This window comes from Myodes glareolus, chromosome 2 (genome assembly GCF_982192425.1).
Source record: "Myodes glareolus chromosome 2, mMyoGla1.1, whole genome shotgun sequence".
Classification (NCBI taxonomy): domain Eukaryota; kingdom Metazoa; phylum Chordata; class Mammalia; order Rodentia; family Cricetidae; genus Myodes; species Myodes glareolus.
In genome coordinates, this window is record NC_142027.1 from 68,281,166 (window position 1) to 68,297,904 (window position 16,739).

Consider the following 16,739-nt stretch of genomic DNA (forward strand, 5'->3'; position numbering starts at 1 on the left):
GAACTGTGAGCTAAATAAACCTCTTTTCTTTATACATTTCTCTACCTGAGATACTTTATTGCAGCAGTGGAAAAACGACATACAGACAGGAAGGTTAAAACCAATTGATTGGCAAGAGTTGGGGACGTGCTTTCCGAGTCTTACTCATGTTCCCTATCCTAATCTCCCTGTTCCCAAAATTTCTATTTATTTACTAATTTCTTGGTTTGTTTGTTTTAAAGGGGTTCTTACATAGCCAAGGCTGGGAATTTGCTATACAACTAAGGGTAACCTTGAACTGATCCTCCTGCCTCCACCTCTCAAGTACTGTGGGATTACAGGCATCCATCACATCTAGTTTCCTTTGTTCTCTCTGTCTCTCTGTATTTGTGTGATAGTTTTTAAACATGTAATAAAGCTTTTCATAAAAAGTTTTCACATTACGATCAGCACTTTACCTCCTACGCCTACCCCATCCCCACAGATATTTATAAATGATTATACCTGGTAGGCCTGCTTCCCTAACACTGCTCCTGAAAAATACAGAAGATGCAGGCCATAACAAAACCTTCTCTATGTCCAACTTGCTTCACATGTTCTCTAAATGAGGCACCATTATCCTTACGGAGCCTTGGTTCCTTTTAATGAACAAAAGAATAAAGACTTTTGGAGACTCATTTTATATCACCTCACACGGCAACTAAAGCCAAACTGAAAGACATTAAGGACAACTTTAATCATTTTATGCGGAAGAGCAGCAGATTTTCAAAAAACATAAAAAATTATTATTCTTCATTATTTTAATTATTAAAATTAAATTAATTTAATCAACTTAATTATTAAAATTAAGTTTTAAAAATTATTTAAATTTTAAAATAATAAAGCCTCAGGAATTCTTTCCCAAGAGATGGTTCTTGTCCATTGTTGTCTTTTTTTGCACCTTGAACCATTAGGATGCTTGTTACACATGCAGCCTTAAGAGACTCCACAGTCGGAATTAGACTCTACAGGACACCTTCTAGGGCGGCACTGCTTTAAAATTGACAGATGACTTCATGAGCACTCACCTCAGACAACCAACGGGGCTCACAGCTGTAAGACCAGGACAGCCTGGGCTACAGTGTAAGATAAGCCAAATTAAATGAAACTAAACTGGCCAGAATTTATGAATTTACTACATAGAAAGAAGAAAAGCAAAGCAAGAACATGCTTATAATCCTAGAACTTAGGAGGAAGAAGAGAAAGATCAGGAATTCAAAGACATCAAAACTACACCAAGAGTTTGAGGCCATCCTGGGCTATATAAGGCCCTATCTCAAAAGACAGAAACAAAAATCACCATGTTATCAGGATTCCCTTAAAGTAAATGAGACATGCACAATGATCAAATTATATATACCAGATAAACACAGAAATCCTACTTTATTTTGTAAGAACCTTACAACTCTGTGAGACTCAGAAATTATCATATTGTTTCTGGCTTTATTTTGGGTACTAACTATTTGCCTACGACATCAATTAAAGAAGGTCATCTGAGTCTTTTTTACACCAAAAGGATGTAAAGTCACTAGTAGTACCTTTAAGGATGTTCTGATTGAATTCTACACTAAACCTAGTTACAAAAAAGTCAGCTATCATTTCTAAATCTCATTTTCTCATCTACCAGTTTGCTTTTTAAGGGATGGATAAATTTCCTAGGAAACAACTATCAAATATGAATCATAAAAACATATTTTGAACAGATTAATAGAGACTAAAGAAAATGGCTCAGTAACAATGTTTCTCATCCAATAAAAGCCAAGGACTTCATAACTTCACTGCATTTAAAGTATACTAACCTGGGGCTGAGGAGATGGCTCAGCAGTAAAGAGTTTATGTAACCATAAAGACCTTAAAGAGCCAAAACAATTCTAGGCAAAAAGAACAAAGTTAGAGGCATTATACTGCCCAAATCCTGCCAGAGTGTAGCTCTTAAAACGGAATGGCAATAGCATGAAAATACACAGCCAGTGGAAAAGGTTAGAGCCCAGAAATATATTCACATATTTTTTGGTCACATACTTGTCACATATTTGAGGACACTACCAAGAATCACAATGGGGAAAAGCAGCCCTTAAGTAAATGATCTTGGATATCCACATGCAGGAGACTGAAATCGGGGCACGGAGAGATGACTCAACAATTGAGAGCACTTGCTGCTCTTGCAAAGGAGCCAGTATTCAGTTCTCAGCACACATATGGCAACTCACAGTCATCCGTAACTCCAGTTCCAGGGGATCAGAGGACCTCTTCTGACCACCCTGGGCACCAGGCACCCATATGTGGTATACACACATACACAGGCAAAACCACAAATATCAAAAACGTAATTAGACTCTTACACCATGTAAAAAGATTAACCCAAAATGTGATTAAAAATCTAAATATAAGACCTGAAACTATAAAACTACTAGAATAAAATAGGGGAAGCTTGTTGTGACTTCCCAGGACGCCACCTTTAATCCCAGGAGAGCAGGATCTCTGTAAATTGGAGATCAGCCTGGTCTACAGAGTGATTTCCAGAACAGCCAGGGCTATACAGTGAGACCCTGTTTCAAAAACAAAACAAAACAAAAAAAAAAAACAAAAGCAAAAAAAAAAACAAAACAAAAAACGAGAGAGAGAGAAGAGAGAGAGAAGAATCCATGATATTTGTCTAGACAATATTTTGGAAGTGACCCTTCCAAAAAAGGCCAGAGAAGGTAGAATAAACAAATGGTCCTAAAGATATACAAAAAGCAAACAATTCCAAGTAACAAACTAACTCAATACCAAGAAAATAACCTAATTATGAATGGGCAAAAATAGGCGGTAGTGGCAGTAGGTAGTACTCAGGAGGTAGAGGCAGGCGGATCTCTGTGAGTTCAAGGCCAGCCTGGTCTACAAGTTAAATTCTAGGACAACAAGAGCTGTTACACAGAGAAACCTTGTCTCAGAATACCAAAAGAAAAGGGGGGAAAAAGAATGAACAAAGACAGCTGGCAAGATGGCTTCTCTTGCTACCAAGCCTGATAACCTGAGTTCAATCCTTGGGGCCCACAAGGTGCTCCTACAGACTGTCCAGAACCCTACACAGACATACACAGCATGTACATGGTAGCCCTTGTACACCCCCCGACACACACAAAATACAATGTATCAAAAAGTTAAACGGACCAAGAAGCTAGATAGATATGATTAAATGGGAAAAGGTGTTCAATATCACTAATTACCAGAAAAAAATGAAAATGAAAACCACAAAATACCTCACCACCTGTCAGAATGGTTATTATTAAAAAGACAAAAATGAGAAGTGTTGATGAGGATGAGAGAAAGGGCAAGTCTTGTACTCTAACAAACGACTTTATAACCCAGCAATCACTTTATCCTCAGTTGGACAAACCTGACTCCCAACCTTCAGAAGACATTTGACCTTAACCCATGCAGCCCTTCCTGATTCTTTCTCACTTCTCCTGCGGAACCAGTGATGTGGGCTGTCTCGCTATATATGTGTTGCTTTTATAGGTTGATGAATAAAGCTGTTTCAGTCAATGGCTTAGCAGAGTAAAGCCAAGCAGGAAATCTGAGCAGAGATATATAGAGAGAGTAGATGGAGTCTGAGAGAAGCCATGTAGCTGCCAAGGAGACAGATGCTGGAACCTTACAGGGAGGTTATAGCCTCATGATGATACATAGATTAATAAAAATGGGTTAATTTAAGTCATTGGTCAAACAGTGTTGTAATTAATATAGTTTTGTGTGATTATTCGGATCTGGGTGGCCAGTAACAAACGAGCAGTCTCCATCTACAACCAGCACACTGGTTTTTAAGGTAAACACATCCTTGATTTTTCTTTATAATTTTAATGTTTATTTAAACTACACATATTGTGTCAGACGTCATGTTTAGCGTTATTTCTATGGCTTGACCATGCAATAAACATAGTTGCAGCAACTCATTTATCTTCACTGCTAGGAAGTCACATAAACAGATGTTTCACAACTGACTCACCTGAGTTGTCAAACATGAATACTGCTACGGACATTTACATGATGCCCACATGCATGCATAAACACAAGTGTCTTTGGAGGATGTCTCTCAGAGTTGACTTTCTAGACCACAGAGCTTATGTACTTTTAACTGTGCTGGATAATCCAAACTTGTTTTCAAAGTCAGTGCTGACTTCAACTCCCACTTCCATGAGCAGGGCATGAGTGCCTCCACTCTTCCCCTTCTCTCCGGTGTGTGGTGTTCTCAGCTCTGTCAGTGGGACCTCAGTGTCCATTCACTTGATTACTGAGAAGGTTAAGCACTTTCCCACATATTTATTGGCCATTTGGAATTCCTCTTTGGTAAAGCTCAAATGCTTCCTCAGTTTTCTTATGTGTTCTCTTTTTGTTTGCAAAAATCCTATGATGTTCTACATATTACATGAATTTATTGGAAATAAGCCTTTTTCACATGTGGCTTCTCTTTATGATGTGCAGACTGTTCTCTAAAATGTGTCTTCAGTGGAAAATTTGGTGTGTGTGTGTGTGTGTGTGTGTGTGTGTGTGTGAAGCCTAAGATTATGGATTGTATGTATGTACATATATTTTTTTCATGGCTGGCCTCAAACTTGCCATGTAACCAAGAATGACTCTGAACTTCTAACACTCCTGCCTCTTTACCTCCTGAGTGCTAGGATTACAAGCTATTGGCTTCCCTAGAAATTCAAAATAATATTCTTTTACAAAACTCTTTTCCTCAAGCAAAATGGAATAACTGTCTCATAAATGAACTGAAAAGAGTATCTGATCCTACGTAACTTAAGAGCTATATTTTATATTACTCTACCTCCCAAAGACACATATGTAAAAGAAATCAGAACTTGAAAAAATCTTGGCTGAATGCTGCTGGCATTATTTCAGTCTCCACACTGACTCTGTGGTCACCATCCTACTATTTCCCTTATTTTAAAAGTCATCCCAGTACAGAGAACCATGGATTTTTCTCTCTGAAACTTCAATTGAAATCTTATTTTTAAATAGCTTTATACTAAACTACCACGATTCCTAACACCACCATAGTCTGTCTCTCTTTATAAGCACATGAGTGTGTATGAGTATTTATGTGTGCAATCTAATAATGAAAATCTTTTTATGCCAGGTTCCTTTTCCACAGTGTTAATATAGTATACAACTTGTACTTGTTTTTGAGGCAGAAAGAGAAGAAGCATGAAACTTTACTAGCACCAAAGACTTCAACTTTTAAATTTCTCGTGTGTGTGTGTGTGTGTGTGTTTAAAGGCACAAGGATATAGAGGTCAGAGGACAACCTCAAGTGTCAGTCCTTGCCTTCCACTTTGAGACATGGTCTCTCTTATTCACAATGGTCACACAAGCCAGTTGGCCGACAAGCTTCTCCTGTCTTCACTTCTCACTACCTGACAGGGCAGGATGGGATTAAAAATGCTACTGCAACTGTGTCCAGCTTTTACTTAAGTTCTGTGGACCTGAACTCAGGTCATCAGGCTTGCAAGGCAAACAACCCTCGAAGCCATCTCCCCAGTCCAAGACAGGGTTTCTCTGTAGCTTTGAAGCCTGTCCTGGAACTAGCTCTTGTAGACCAGGTTGGCCTTCAACTCAGAGATCAGCCTGACTCTGCCTTTCGAGAGCTGAGATTAAAGGCACATTTTTATGAAAGAAACAATTCCATAGACCTCTCTGTTGGCATGCTTGTGAGGATCTTATAACTGAGTCCTGCTTTTGTGTCACCATTCCTTTGCCTCTGCCCTCACTTTCTAAGCCTCTACTCAACAGCTCTGTCACAACGCTGCCTTACTATTTTCACAGATACAATAAAACTGCTAAAGTAAGTATGATCTACAATACAAACAATACAGAAAAATTCTAGTTCCAGTTATTATGCCTCAATATCACTGCCAAATACAAGTGACGAAGGGTTCTACTTATTTATTTGATGATTTTAAAAAGTTCTATCACTTCTATGTAGTTCAATATAACAGACAAAAACTGCCTAATATGAAACATCTATCTCCTGAGCACCTGAAATGTAGTTTAAAAAATCTCAAGAACCTATTATCCATCTATTCATCCATCCATGTACCCACCCACCCAGGATATAAGATGCCATATGTAATATAATTTGCAGCCTAGTTACACATGCTAGGCAATTACTCTACTTGAAATTAAGATTTTTTTAATGTGTTTAAGTGTTTAACCTGCACGTACATTTGGGTATCACACCTGTGTCTGGTGCCCAGAGAAGTCAGAAGAGGGTGTTAAATCTCCTAGAACTGGAGTTATGGATGATCGTGAGTCACGTGTGTGCTGACACCCAAACCTAGATCCTCTATACGAGCAACAAGTACTCTAACCAGTGAGCCAGCTCTGCAGTGCAGATTTTAAATTTTACCTTTGTGTGTGTGTGTGTATTTATGTGTGTGTGTGCACATTCAGGTGCACATGCGTGTGTCACAGTGTATATGTGGAAGTCGGAAGACAACCTGCCTGGAGTTAGTTCTTTCTTCCCAGGACACACATTCTAGGGATCATTTGAAATTATCAGGTTTCACTCGGTTCAGCAGACCCTGCACTTTGCCTGGCCAGCACAGCAGAGCTGACCCTATTGACAGCAGGACAAGTGAACCCACCCTGAGAACTTGAGCATGGAAGATCTGGCCCTGCCTCTCATCTACCATATGGTAGAGTGGGCAGGAGTGTGTGTGTGTGTGTGTGTGTGTGAGAGAGAGAGAGAGAGAGAGAGAGAGAGAGAGAGAGAGAGATGCTCCTCCCTCACCTGTGGTAGGTGGGAGAGATGGCCCTAAGGTCATAAAAGTGAGAGAACTGTCTGCCCCTCATCAGCTGCAGCACTCAGGAGAGTGGCCCCTGTACCTCACCTGGGCAACATAGTTGAGCTGGCTGATGGTCCAGGTGTGGGAGAGAAGACCCTGAGGTGAAAGCAGAACAAGTCCCACCCCCTGCTCATCACTGCAATGGGTGAACTGGAGAGCTTAGAGAACTGGGAAGGGCGGGGGGACAACTCGGAAACTACCCAGGCCCAGACCAGGGTTATGAGTTGACCAACCCCAACACCCACTTCATCTATGATCTGTTGGAGTATGTAAAGGGGCCAGTTCTACAGACCCAAAGCTGCAGGAATGTCGTGACACAGGACAACAACAGGATATAAAAGAGGAGTCCCAGAGAGGGCCAGCATCAATAGTGTAGCAGAAACCAGAGGCCTCAAACCAGACCAATGACTCTTTGCAATGAACACTTGCAAGTGAAGATGTATGGACAAAAGGGTTTACTGCATGACTCACTGAGTCATATTACAGCTTCCATAATGAGATTTTTCTTTTTTTTTTTAAATTTTATTTTATTTTGGGGGAGTATTGCAATGGCAGTGGGTAGATATGGAGGGACGGGGAAATAAATGAGATCCAGATGCATGTTTTGAAATCCACAAAGAATAAATGAAAAGGAAGTAAAGAAAAGAAAAATAAAAAGAAAGAAAAAGATTATCAGACTTGGTGGGCAAGTGCCTTTGTACACTGAGCTATCTCACTGGCCTAAATCTCTTATTTATTTATTTGGTTTGCTTTTTTTGAGACGTTTTCTCCATGTAGCCCCGATTGTCCTGGAACTCACTCTGTAAACCAGTTGACCTCAAATTCACAGAGATTCACCTGCCTCTCCCTCTTGAGTTCTGGGATTAAATGTGTGTGCCATTATTGCCTGGCTAATCTTTTATTTTTAATAGATATATATCTTGAGATAAAATCTCATTGTGTTGCTCACTGTTGTCTGACACAAGATTCAAGTTCCTGTGCTCAAGTAACCCTCCTTAGCCGCTTGAGTACCTGGGAGCCCAGGCACATGTTCAGCTTCATTCATTCATTCATTGCGTGATTGAAACAAGCTATCTAGGCTAGTCTTAAATTCCCTATCCTCCTGCTCAGCCTTTTAAGTGCTAAGATTATAGGCAAGTGCCTCTAGATCTAAAATATATTTTTAATACCACTATGGCTAATGACTATCACAATGAAAAGTACAGTTCTAGAAAAATTCATGTATACACACATATCATGATTGATATTTAAAAAAAAACCACATTATTTCCACTCAAGAGCTGGCGCTCTGGTACATATTTCCAAGAGTTATAAAACCATCATTTTGTGGGTTACAGATTGCATTCTAAACAAATTAAATGGCATTTTAGATGTCTCCATTCTTCTTGTTTAGGAAATAAGTATTCATTTTTTAGAGCCTCAGTTCTCCTGACTTTGATGACACTGCATTATGTTGGTGCACCTATTACATCTCCATTTGCTTTCTTCTCAAGTGTGAAATCTAATTCTTCCCTCCTCATCCCCACCCCTCCTGTTTCTTGCTTTCTGTCTCCCATACAAAAGCCATTTCTTACACTTTCAACTATGACTCATGCTTGCTGTCTGCGAAATACTACCTATCTGGTCATCTCACGGTACAATCTAAAGCACATCATTTAAACTGAGATGGCTTCTCCTCTGTGAAGTAACTCGGATGGACGCCACAGCTCCTCCAGGCTTTAGAAAGCTATGAACTCTGGAACAGATCTAGTTAATAAATTTTGTTTGTTTTTCCTCGAGGTGATTCTTCCACTTTTTCAAAATGCCAGAAGACTCACTCTTCTATTCTTAGAGAAAGAATCGGAATCTCTGAACTTTCACTATAATTTTCTTGAATTTACGCTCTAGCCCCAGTTTTATTCTAAAGCTCCAGGTGTGTCTTGCTTTTGGCTGGACACCGCTAACCAGCAGTGCTACCAAACATGACACCAATGAAGGTCTTAGCTTAGGTTTCAAATCTGTATGACACTGTGATCAAAAATACAAGTTTTAGGTAGGCGGTGGTGGCGCACGTCTTAATCCCAGCACTCTCGGAAGGCAAAGGCAGGCAGATCTCTGTGAGTTCAAGACCAGCCTGATCCACAAAGGGAGTTCCAGGACTAGTTCCTTAGCTACTGAGAAACCCTGTCTTGAGAAACCAAGAAAAAAACAAAACAAAGCAAAACAATAACAAGAAAAAAAGAGAAAACACCCCCCCCCAAGCTTTAGAATAATATGTATATGACTATTCTTGGGACAGGATCTCACTACTTAGCCTTAAACCTCCTAAACAACTCAGGCTGCCTCCACTCCTTGATCTTCCTGCCTCAGCCTCCTAAAGATTAGGGTTATAAACATAAACTAGCATATCTGGATAAATACGAATGTGAATCCTAATTCTGTTGTTTTCTGGTTGTGAAGTCCTGATTGATTGAATTTCAACATCTCCTGAGTCTCAATTTTCTAATGTGTGGAATGAAATAAAATAAATTGTCACTCACAACCCACACAATTGCTTAGCACAATTTTGGATCATGGGAAAGGCTTGCTGTATTGAAAATACGTAAGTGTGGAAAAACTAGTCCCAGCCTGGAATGCTACTGGGAAATGGGTTAGGAAGTTGGGTCGCTGGAGCTTTGTCCTTGAGGAAATGCAGGGAGCCCAGCTCCTTCCTGGCTGTTTCCAGGCCATCACAAGATCAGCACACCTCTTCTGCTTCCGTAACTTGGTAAAGTGACCAGGGACTAAAGCTTCTAAAGCCAGGAGCCAAGTAGCCTTTCCTCCTCCTTTGACAAAAAGTTTATTTTTTTAAAAAAATCATCTTAATTATATGTAAGGGGAGGGGTATGTGCACTCCAGGGCAGGTACCTCAGGAGGCCAGAGGTTTCAGATCTCCTGGGGCTGGAGTTGCAGTTGCCTGCTGTGGGTGCTGGGAACCCAACAGTCTCCAAGAGCAGCTCTGTTTCCTCCTAAGCCAAGCATCACTGGTATTTTGTCACTGCAACAGACAACACTGATTGGGCTTAGTAACTGCCAAGCATAGTAATAGCATTACTTTTCTGGTTCTCCAGGATCAACAGCTCAGCTATCTTTATTTTTTTGTTTGTTTGTTTTCAAGACTGGGATTCTCTTTGTAGCTCTGGCTGTCCTGGAACTCAGAGATCCTTCTGTTCCTGCCTCCTGAGTGCTGGGATTAAAGGTATGTGCCATCATGCTCAACAGTATCTACCTTTTTTTAACAAACTGGGGGAAGAGAAACTCAAGAGAATTCTAATTATGTCCAGGTATAAATGGTATGGGTAATAATACATGCTGTTTCATAGGATGTAAATTCTTAGGAAGAAGCAATTCTACCATGGACAGTCCATACTTAATCAAAGAATAATCTGTGAGCAAACTCTGGTGCAATTTTACATGGTTTTAAGTGTTCCATCGCATCTACTCTAAGCAAAATAGATTTTAACTACTCTAAGTCTGAATTCAGGCTGCAGAGATGGCTCAGATGTTAGGTGTGCAGACTGCTCTTGCGGGAGCACCTGAACTGATCCCCAGCATCTACAACAGGCAGCTTGCCCTCCAAGGAGGCTGGCACCCTCTTCTGGTTGGGTAAAGAAGCACCTGCACTTCATTCATACATGCACATACCCACACCAGAGACACATATACAGTACACATTTAAAAAGTAATTAGTCTGGATTCATTGAGTACCTACCAAAAAAAAAAAAAAGAACAGGTTTTGGAGTTATGTCAAACAGGGCTCCAATCTTAAAGAACACCCTCTTCCTCTGTCCTTGGCTACAGGTCTGTGAGCACATTATTAAGGATCTCTAAGCTTTGCTTTCACTATCTACAAGAAGAAAAAAATGCCTCACTGCACACAGAAGCTACTTGGTGCAGTGAAGAAAACAGAGTTAGATAAAAGTCTATTAGTAATACTATGAAACTGGGTGTAATCAAATTTAATTCATATGCTGTGTATATTTAATAAGGCAGTATGTTTAAATATCTAAGGATGAATAACAAATGATGAACACTCAATAAATTATGTCATTGGCATTAATTTGCCTGTTTAAAACTATTTTTGTTCTCATTATAAGGACTGCCAAAGTTAGAAATGAATCTGGTCTAACAGGTGATAAAATACTTTGTTATCTTTTAAATCTTTTCTATACTTTTGACCAGAGAAAATGTCAACCAACAATAACACCTTTCATTTAATATAGTAGCTAGAACATAACATATGAGTAATAATATACATAAAAAACCAGAGCTCAAAAAGGAAAACTCTCCTTGAGATTAAATATTATTTCTCATAAGTGTCTGTTTTTCTTTGTCAATAAAACTTTTATTTCTTGATGGCTCAAACTGTTGCTTCTAGAATTACTTAAGAGCAGATAAGATAAGCTAGATAGACTCCGATCGTCACCTTTTTCTTTCCCTCCAGGCTTAGTGTAGCAATACTGAAGTGACTCACTTCAGTATAAAAATCACTCTGCCAATCCGCCTCTCCCGAGCAGAATCAGGACGGCAGGGCTATGAATGGCAATCTAGATGATGCCTACCAACACACACACACCAAGATTCAAGTAACTGTGCACTCTTACCTTAGCAAGTCTGACTTCAGTACCACCGAGTTAAAAAAAAAATACAAATTATATTCAAAGGACAACTCCCCAAAATAAGCTTTAGTAAGCAGAACACAAGTTTTTTTGAAGATAATAATTTTTAGCGGAAATTTAACATTTTTGTTTTCAAAATTTTTTTAGTGTTTAGTGGAGTGTGTGTGTGTCTGTGTGTGTGTGTGTGTGTGTGTGTGTGTGTGTGAAAACAACTTCAGGAGTCAGTTCTCTCCTTCCTCTATGTAGGTTCTGGGGATCAACCGCCGGTTGTCTGTCAGGCTTAGCAGCAAGAGCCTTTTTACCCCACTGAGCCATATCACCAGCCCAGTTATGTTTTCCAACATGAGTGATTATATGTAATAATTACCAATCTTTGCTGACTACAGAAGCTTAAGAAAGTATTAACGCTAAGATTTTAAAATAAACCAGAATGAGGATGACACATGTATATTGCACATTCACTAGTTATACAAACAAAATATTTACACCACTTCGTAAGGTACTTTCCCCTTACATTTATGTAAAACATAAAGACTCAATTCTTAATCTACTCCCCGAGGAAACTATAATTTAAGCACAAAAGGAACACATTATAAACACTGAATACCTCAGTCACCATACATTGTTTCCCACAAGTAAGGAAACCAAATAATACTTAATTCCCACTCTTTTTCCTGTCTTAAACAATATAAGGCGAAGTAATGTTTTTAAAGGGAAAAGCAAATATAGATGAGGTAGACAACATCCTATGAAGTTTTTCTTCTCACGTTTTTTTGGAGGTCACGTCAGAGTAGAAAACAAAATTAATGAGCATCTAAAGATGCGCTATTTTTACAAGTATTTTTCGATAAGTCAACAGACAGAGGCGGAGAATGAAGCTAACAACGTTGGAGTCCACATTACACACACACACACACACACACACACACACACACACACACACACACACACACACACGAGAGAAAACGCCAGAGCGGACATGAGTCCTTTGACAATGCAGCACCCAGCATCACCCGTCCTACGACGAAAGATCCTGCTTGCCACAATCCCCAACTCTCAGCAAAGTCAATTTGCAGCCCAAATCCAGAGGGCCTGAAGTCACCGGGGTGGGGCAAAAGTCTACAGGGGGCACTGATAGTGGGATTTCTGAAAGCGACTTAAGAAAAGATCATCATCCTGTCAGTTGCCCGGCTTTGGGGGATGATGCTGCACGCCGCCGCACCCCAGGCTCCCTGGCTGGCCAGGCCGGGGGGTGGGGGGGCTGCACGGTTCCGCCAGCCACCCCCCCCCCCCCGCTACCCTGGTCACGGAAGCTTCGGGCCGGTCGCCACATGCCCCCACCCGACGCTCCCCTCCACATCCCGCCGGTCCCGGGCTGCAGGGATGCCTGCGCCCCGCTCACCGGCCCGGGTGGTGTCCGTCAGGTCATGGTTGGCCGCTCCCCGGGGAAACTCCCTCAGTTTCCGGCCGCTCAGGCTCAGCACCCCGGTGACCGCCGCCTCCTCCAGGGCTCGGTCGACAGAGCGGCTCCACGAGCCCGGGCCAGGACCAGGGCCTAGCCCAGGGCTCGATCCACAGTTTGCACCGGAGAGGTTTCCCCCGAACACCACGGGGCCAGAGTACTCCGCAGCCGCGGCCACAGCCACCAACCCCGCGGCCGCCATTTCCCAGCCGACAACTCTCCGGCTCAATCTGCGCATGCGCCACCCGAACCGCTGGGTGGGCGGGGAAAGGGGCTCGCGGACCCCGGCCAGCACTCCCGAACGGGACGCGCTGGTGCCCCGCCCATACCGAGGTTTTCTAGGGAAACTTAAGGGATATCATAGAACTGCAGCAGCCCTCTACACTGAGCTCCCAGCGATCTAAAAGGCCACTACAAAAACCATCTTTAACAACCTTCCTCGACACCCCGTCTTCCTCCCTCAACGATGGATTACACTAAGCAGCAAGGATTGTTGGCTCTGTTCCTGCCAGAAACTTGTGCAGTTAGGGGTGACTTCATGAGATGTGCCCGAAATTGTCTCTCAACTTGTAACCGTACCGCCAACAATTTAAATTGAGATTTGCAGAAATACTATCAATCCTTGGGGGCAGGGGGTACTGTGTGCCAAGATCAGCTACAAAGTCCCTAATTCTTGTTAAAATTGTTATGTATTTTTAGATTCTACTTTTTACGAAAGGGCTCTTAATGAAAACAAACATCTAAATAGTATGACTGCGCAGGTTTTATCACTGACTAGAGTAGAACGAAGGTGTTTAAGTCTAAAATCCGAGTCTGCAACCAAACTGAGAAAGACAAAATATTCTGCCTGTAATATAAATGTAGGGATTAAATTTAGAACCGAAAGACAAAACTGAAACCATTCAGATAATGAAAAACTAAAAATACCACTGAAATTTAAGAGTTAGACATCTCTAATACCACACACTCTTATTTCCCCAAATCTGTTTTAAACTCAAGCCATTCCTAACATGTGATGTAAATTTCACTTACCATTAATTTTAATTTGCTGTGGAAAATATGAAGGGCTGTCAGATAAAGTCTCTTTCCTAAAGAATTGATTTAATCATATTGTGGAATCCAAGGAGGCCAGTTACAGAGAGACATGAAGAGAGGGTATTATCTACCAGAGTTCACAGCAAAGAAAACTCTCACAAAAATGGTCCTGAACCAAATCTCTAGAATTAGGAGGTAGAATGGGATGACAGAGGAAGCAAAATTCCATAATGGAAGATGAGTAAACACAAACCAGGTATGATTTTGATGCATGTAAGAGCATTAAGACACAAAGGAGAAACTCCAATCCAGAACATTTTTTAAAAAAATGTGAGTTGTGAAAAGCTAGTCATCATTCAAGGCCCAACTTCAGAAAAATCCAGACAAGCATCTTCCCGAGTTCTTATATTCAAGAAGTTGTAAAAATGTCTCAATAATAACATTTAGTAAGGTGATTAGTAAGGACTGCTCAGAGAACTGCTCTATGAACTTTTTTTTTTTAAGAGTTCCAGTGTAACCCAGACTGGCCTTGGCCTTCTGAGTCCTCAGAATACAAAGCAAATATATGATACTTAATACCATGCCTAGCTCTTCACAACTAGTCCTTCAACAAATTATTAATATCTATGAATGAGTCATTTCATGGTAAATAATATGCTTAGTCCTTGTCGAATAATGTTTATCCAATATAAGTTTTTTCTGGTCCTTCTGAAACTTTGTCAATCGAAAAGATACTAAGCCAGCCAGGCACGGCAGCACATGCTTGTAACACAACCCCAACAACTTGAGAGGCAGGCAGGAGGATCCAGGACAGTCTAGCTACAAAAGGATGCCTGTCTTGGAAAAAGCACAAGATTAAGCTGGACTGGGAAGATGGCTCAGTGGAGGGAAAAGCTCTTCTCAGAACCCTCTGAGTTTAGTCACACACCCCATGGTGGAAGGGGAGAACTATTCTTTGACCTGTGTGTACCCACTCACACATCACACACATAAACACTATATAATCCTACAGGATTGCCAGATGTACCTTTCCAAGTGCACCCTGTCATGAATATATTCGCATGAATCCTGACACGTTGTTAGTAACATGGCCCTTTTCCTATGGACATGCACACTCCACCGCCATTTCTGTATACTATGCCAATCCTCAACTGACCAGATGTGTTGAGGCTAGTCTGTTTGACTTGAAGTCATTAGTGAATTAAACTTGATGTTACACAAAGCTCTCATATCCCAGGGAGATATGGGAGGGCTGACCATACGAACAGTTAATAAGTAAATGTGGAAAGCCAGAGAAGTAGATAGAAGATTATGTATTAACATCTAAGAGAATGTTGAAGGAGAAATTAGGATTTTTCAGAAAGTCTCTAGATATCTGGAGGCCAAAATGTACTAATTAATTAAAAAGTCTGAGGATATGGGGAGAAATGAAGATGTTACACATACTATTATTGAGAAAATGTCTTCAAAAAAAGAAAGGAAGGAGAGACAGATGGATATGGGGCCCAGAAAGATAGCTCAGTGGGTAGAATTCCTGGCAATATAAGCACGAGGACCTGAGTTCAAATCTCCAGCATTCAGGTAAGAAAGTCAGGTGTAGATGCATCTGAGTTACAAGTCCAACTCTAGAGAGTGGAAACACATCTCTCAGGGTTGCTAGCTGCTAGTTTAGCTACAGGTTCTGAGACTATTTCCAGAGTGATGAAGCAGGACACTTGACATCTTCACCTGACCTCTGAGCACATACAGGCATACACTACACATATATGAAAAAGATATTTTAAAATTATTTGAAAATGGCTAGTATAAAGAAGTGGGGAGCAAGAACAGGGAGTTCAAGCCAGTCTGAGAGAGCCAGTGAGATTCTGCCTCAGTCAAGCAACTAATGAAGAATGAATGAAGGCAGGAAATTACTTGAGCACGGGAATTTAAATCCTGTATCAGACAACAGTGAGATGTTATCTTAAAAATATATATAACTACTTAAAAGATTTAAGTCATCAAGATAGCTCAGGGGCAAAGATGCTTACCACCAAACCCGATGACCTGAATTTGATTCCCAGAGGCTATGTGTTGGGATCAAAGAACAAACTCCAGAAAGAAAGCTATCTTCTGACTTGCACGTGCTGATATATATTCATGTGCAGCAAACACATGTGCACATGTGAAAACATACATGCACAATATGTATAATTAAATCTGAATTGCAGTATTGGCTCACTGGTTAGAACTTGTTGCTCGGGTAGAGAATTTGTGTTTGGTTCTAGCTCCCACACGGTGGCTCACAACTCTAGTTTCAGGGGTCCAATGTCCTCTTCTGACTTTGGCAAACATCAAGCACGCACATAGTACATATATAAACTCGGGAACACACAAGCACAGCCTAAAAAAGTTTAAGTTGTTAAAGGGTGTGAGATCGTGAGGTCAAGGATAAATTTTTGAGAAGTATTAAAGATTTGGGGTTTCAACTACGAAATGCAAAATGCATAGAATTCTCTCAATCCTTATTCCCCCATTTTTCTTTAAATGTGCATTGGTGTTTTGCCACAGAATTGGACTTAGAGACAATTGTGAGCTGCCATGTGGGTGCTGGAAATCGAATCCAAGTCCCCTGAAAGAGCAGTCGGTGCTTTTTAACCACTGTACCATCTCTCTAGTCCCATTTTTTTTTTAAAAACAGTATTTAAATAGCTCAGGCTGGCTTCAAACTCTTGATTTTCCTGCCACAGCTTCCTGAGTGCTAAGATTATA

The 16,739-nt window shown here is 40.8% G+C and overlaps 1 protein-coding gene across 24 annotated transcripts in view; it reads right to left on the reverse strand.

Moving 5' to 3' along the window:
- Positions 1-13,181, reverse strand: part of Lrch3 (leucine rich repeats and calponin homology domain containing 3) — a 108,934-nt gene extending 95,753 nt beyond the window's left edge. For all 24 annotated transcript variants that reach the window (XM_048454086.3, XM_048454073.3, XM_048454078.3 and 21 more), the window contains exon 1: positions 12,894-13,181. In XM_048454086.3, the coding sequence (XP_048310043.3) occupies positions 12,894-13,155 (262 nt within the window). In that variant the 5' untranslated portion in view covers positions 13,156-13,181. The remainder of the gene's footprint in view (positions 1-12,893) is intronic.
- Positions 13,182-16,739: the final 3,558 nt, after the last annotated feature.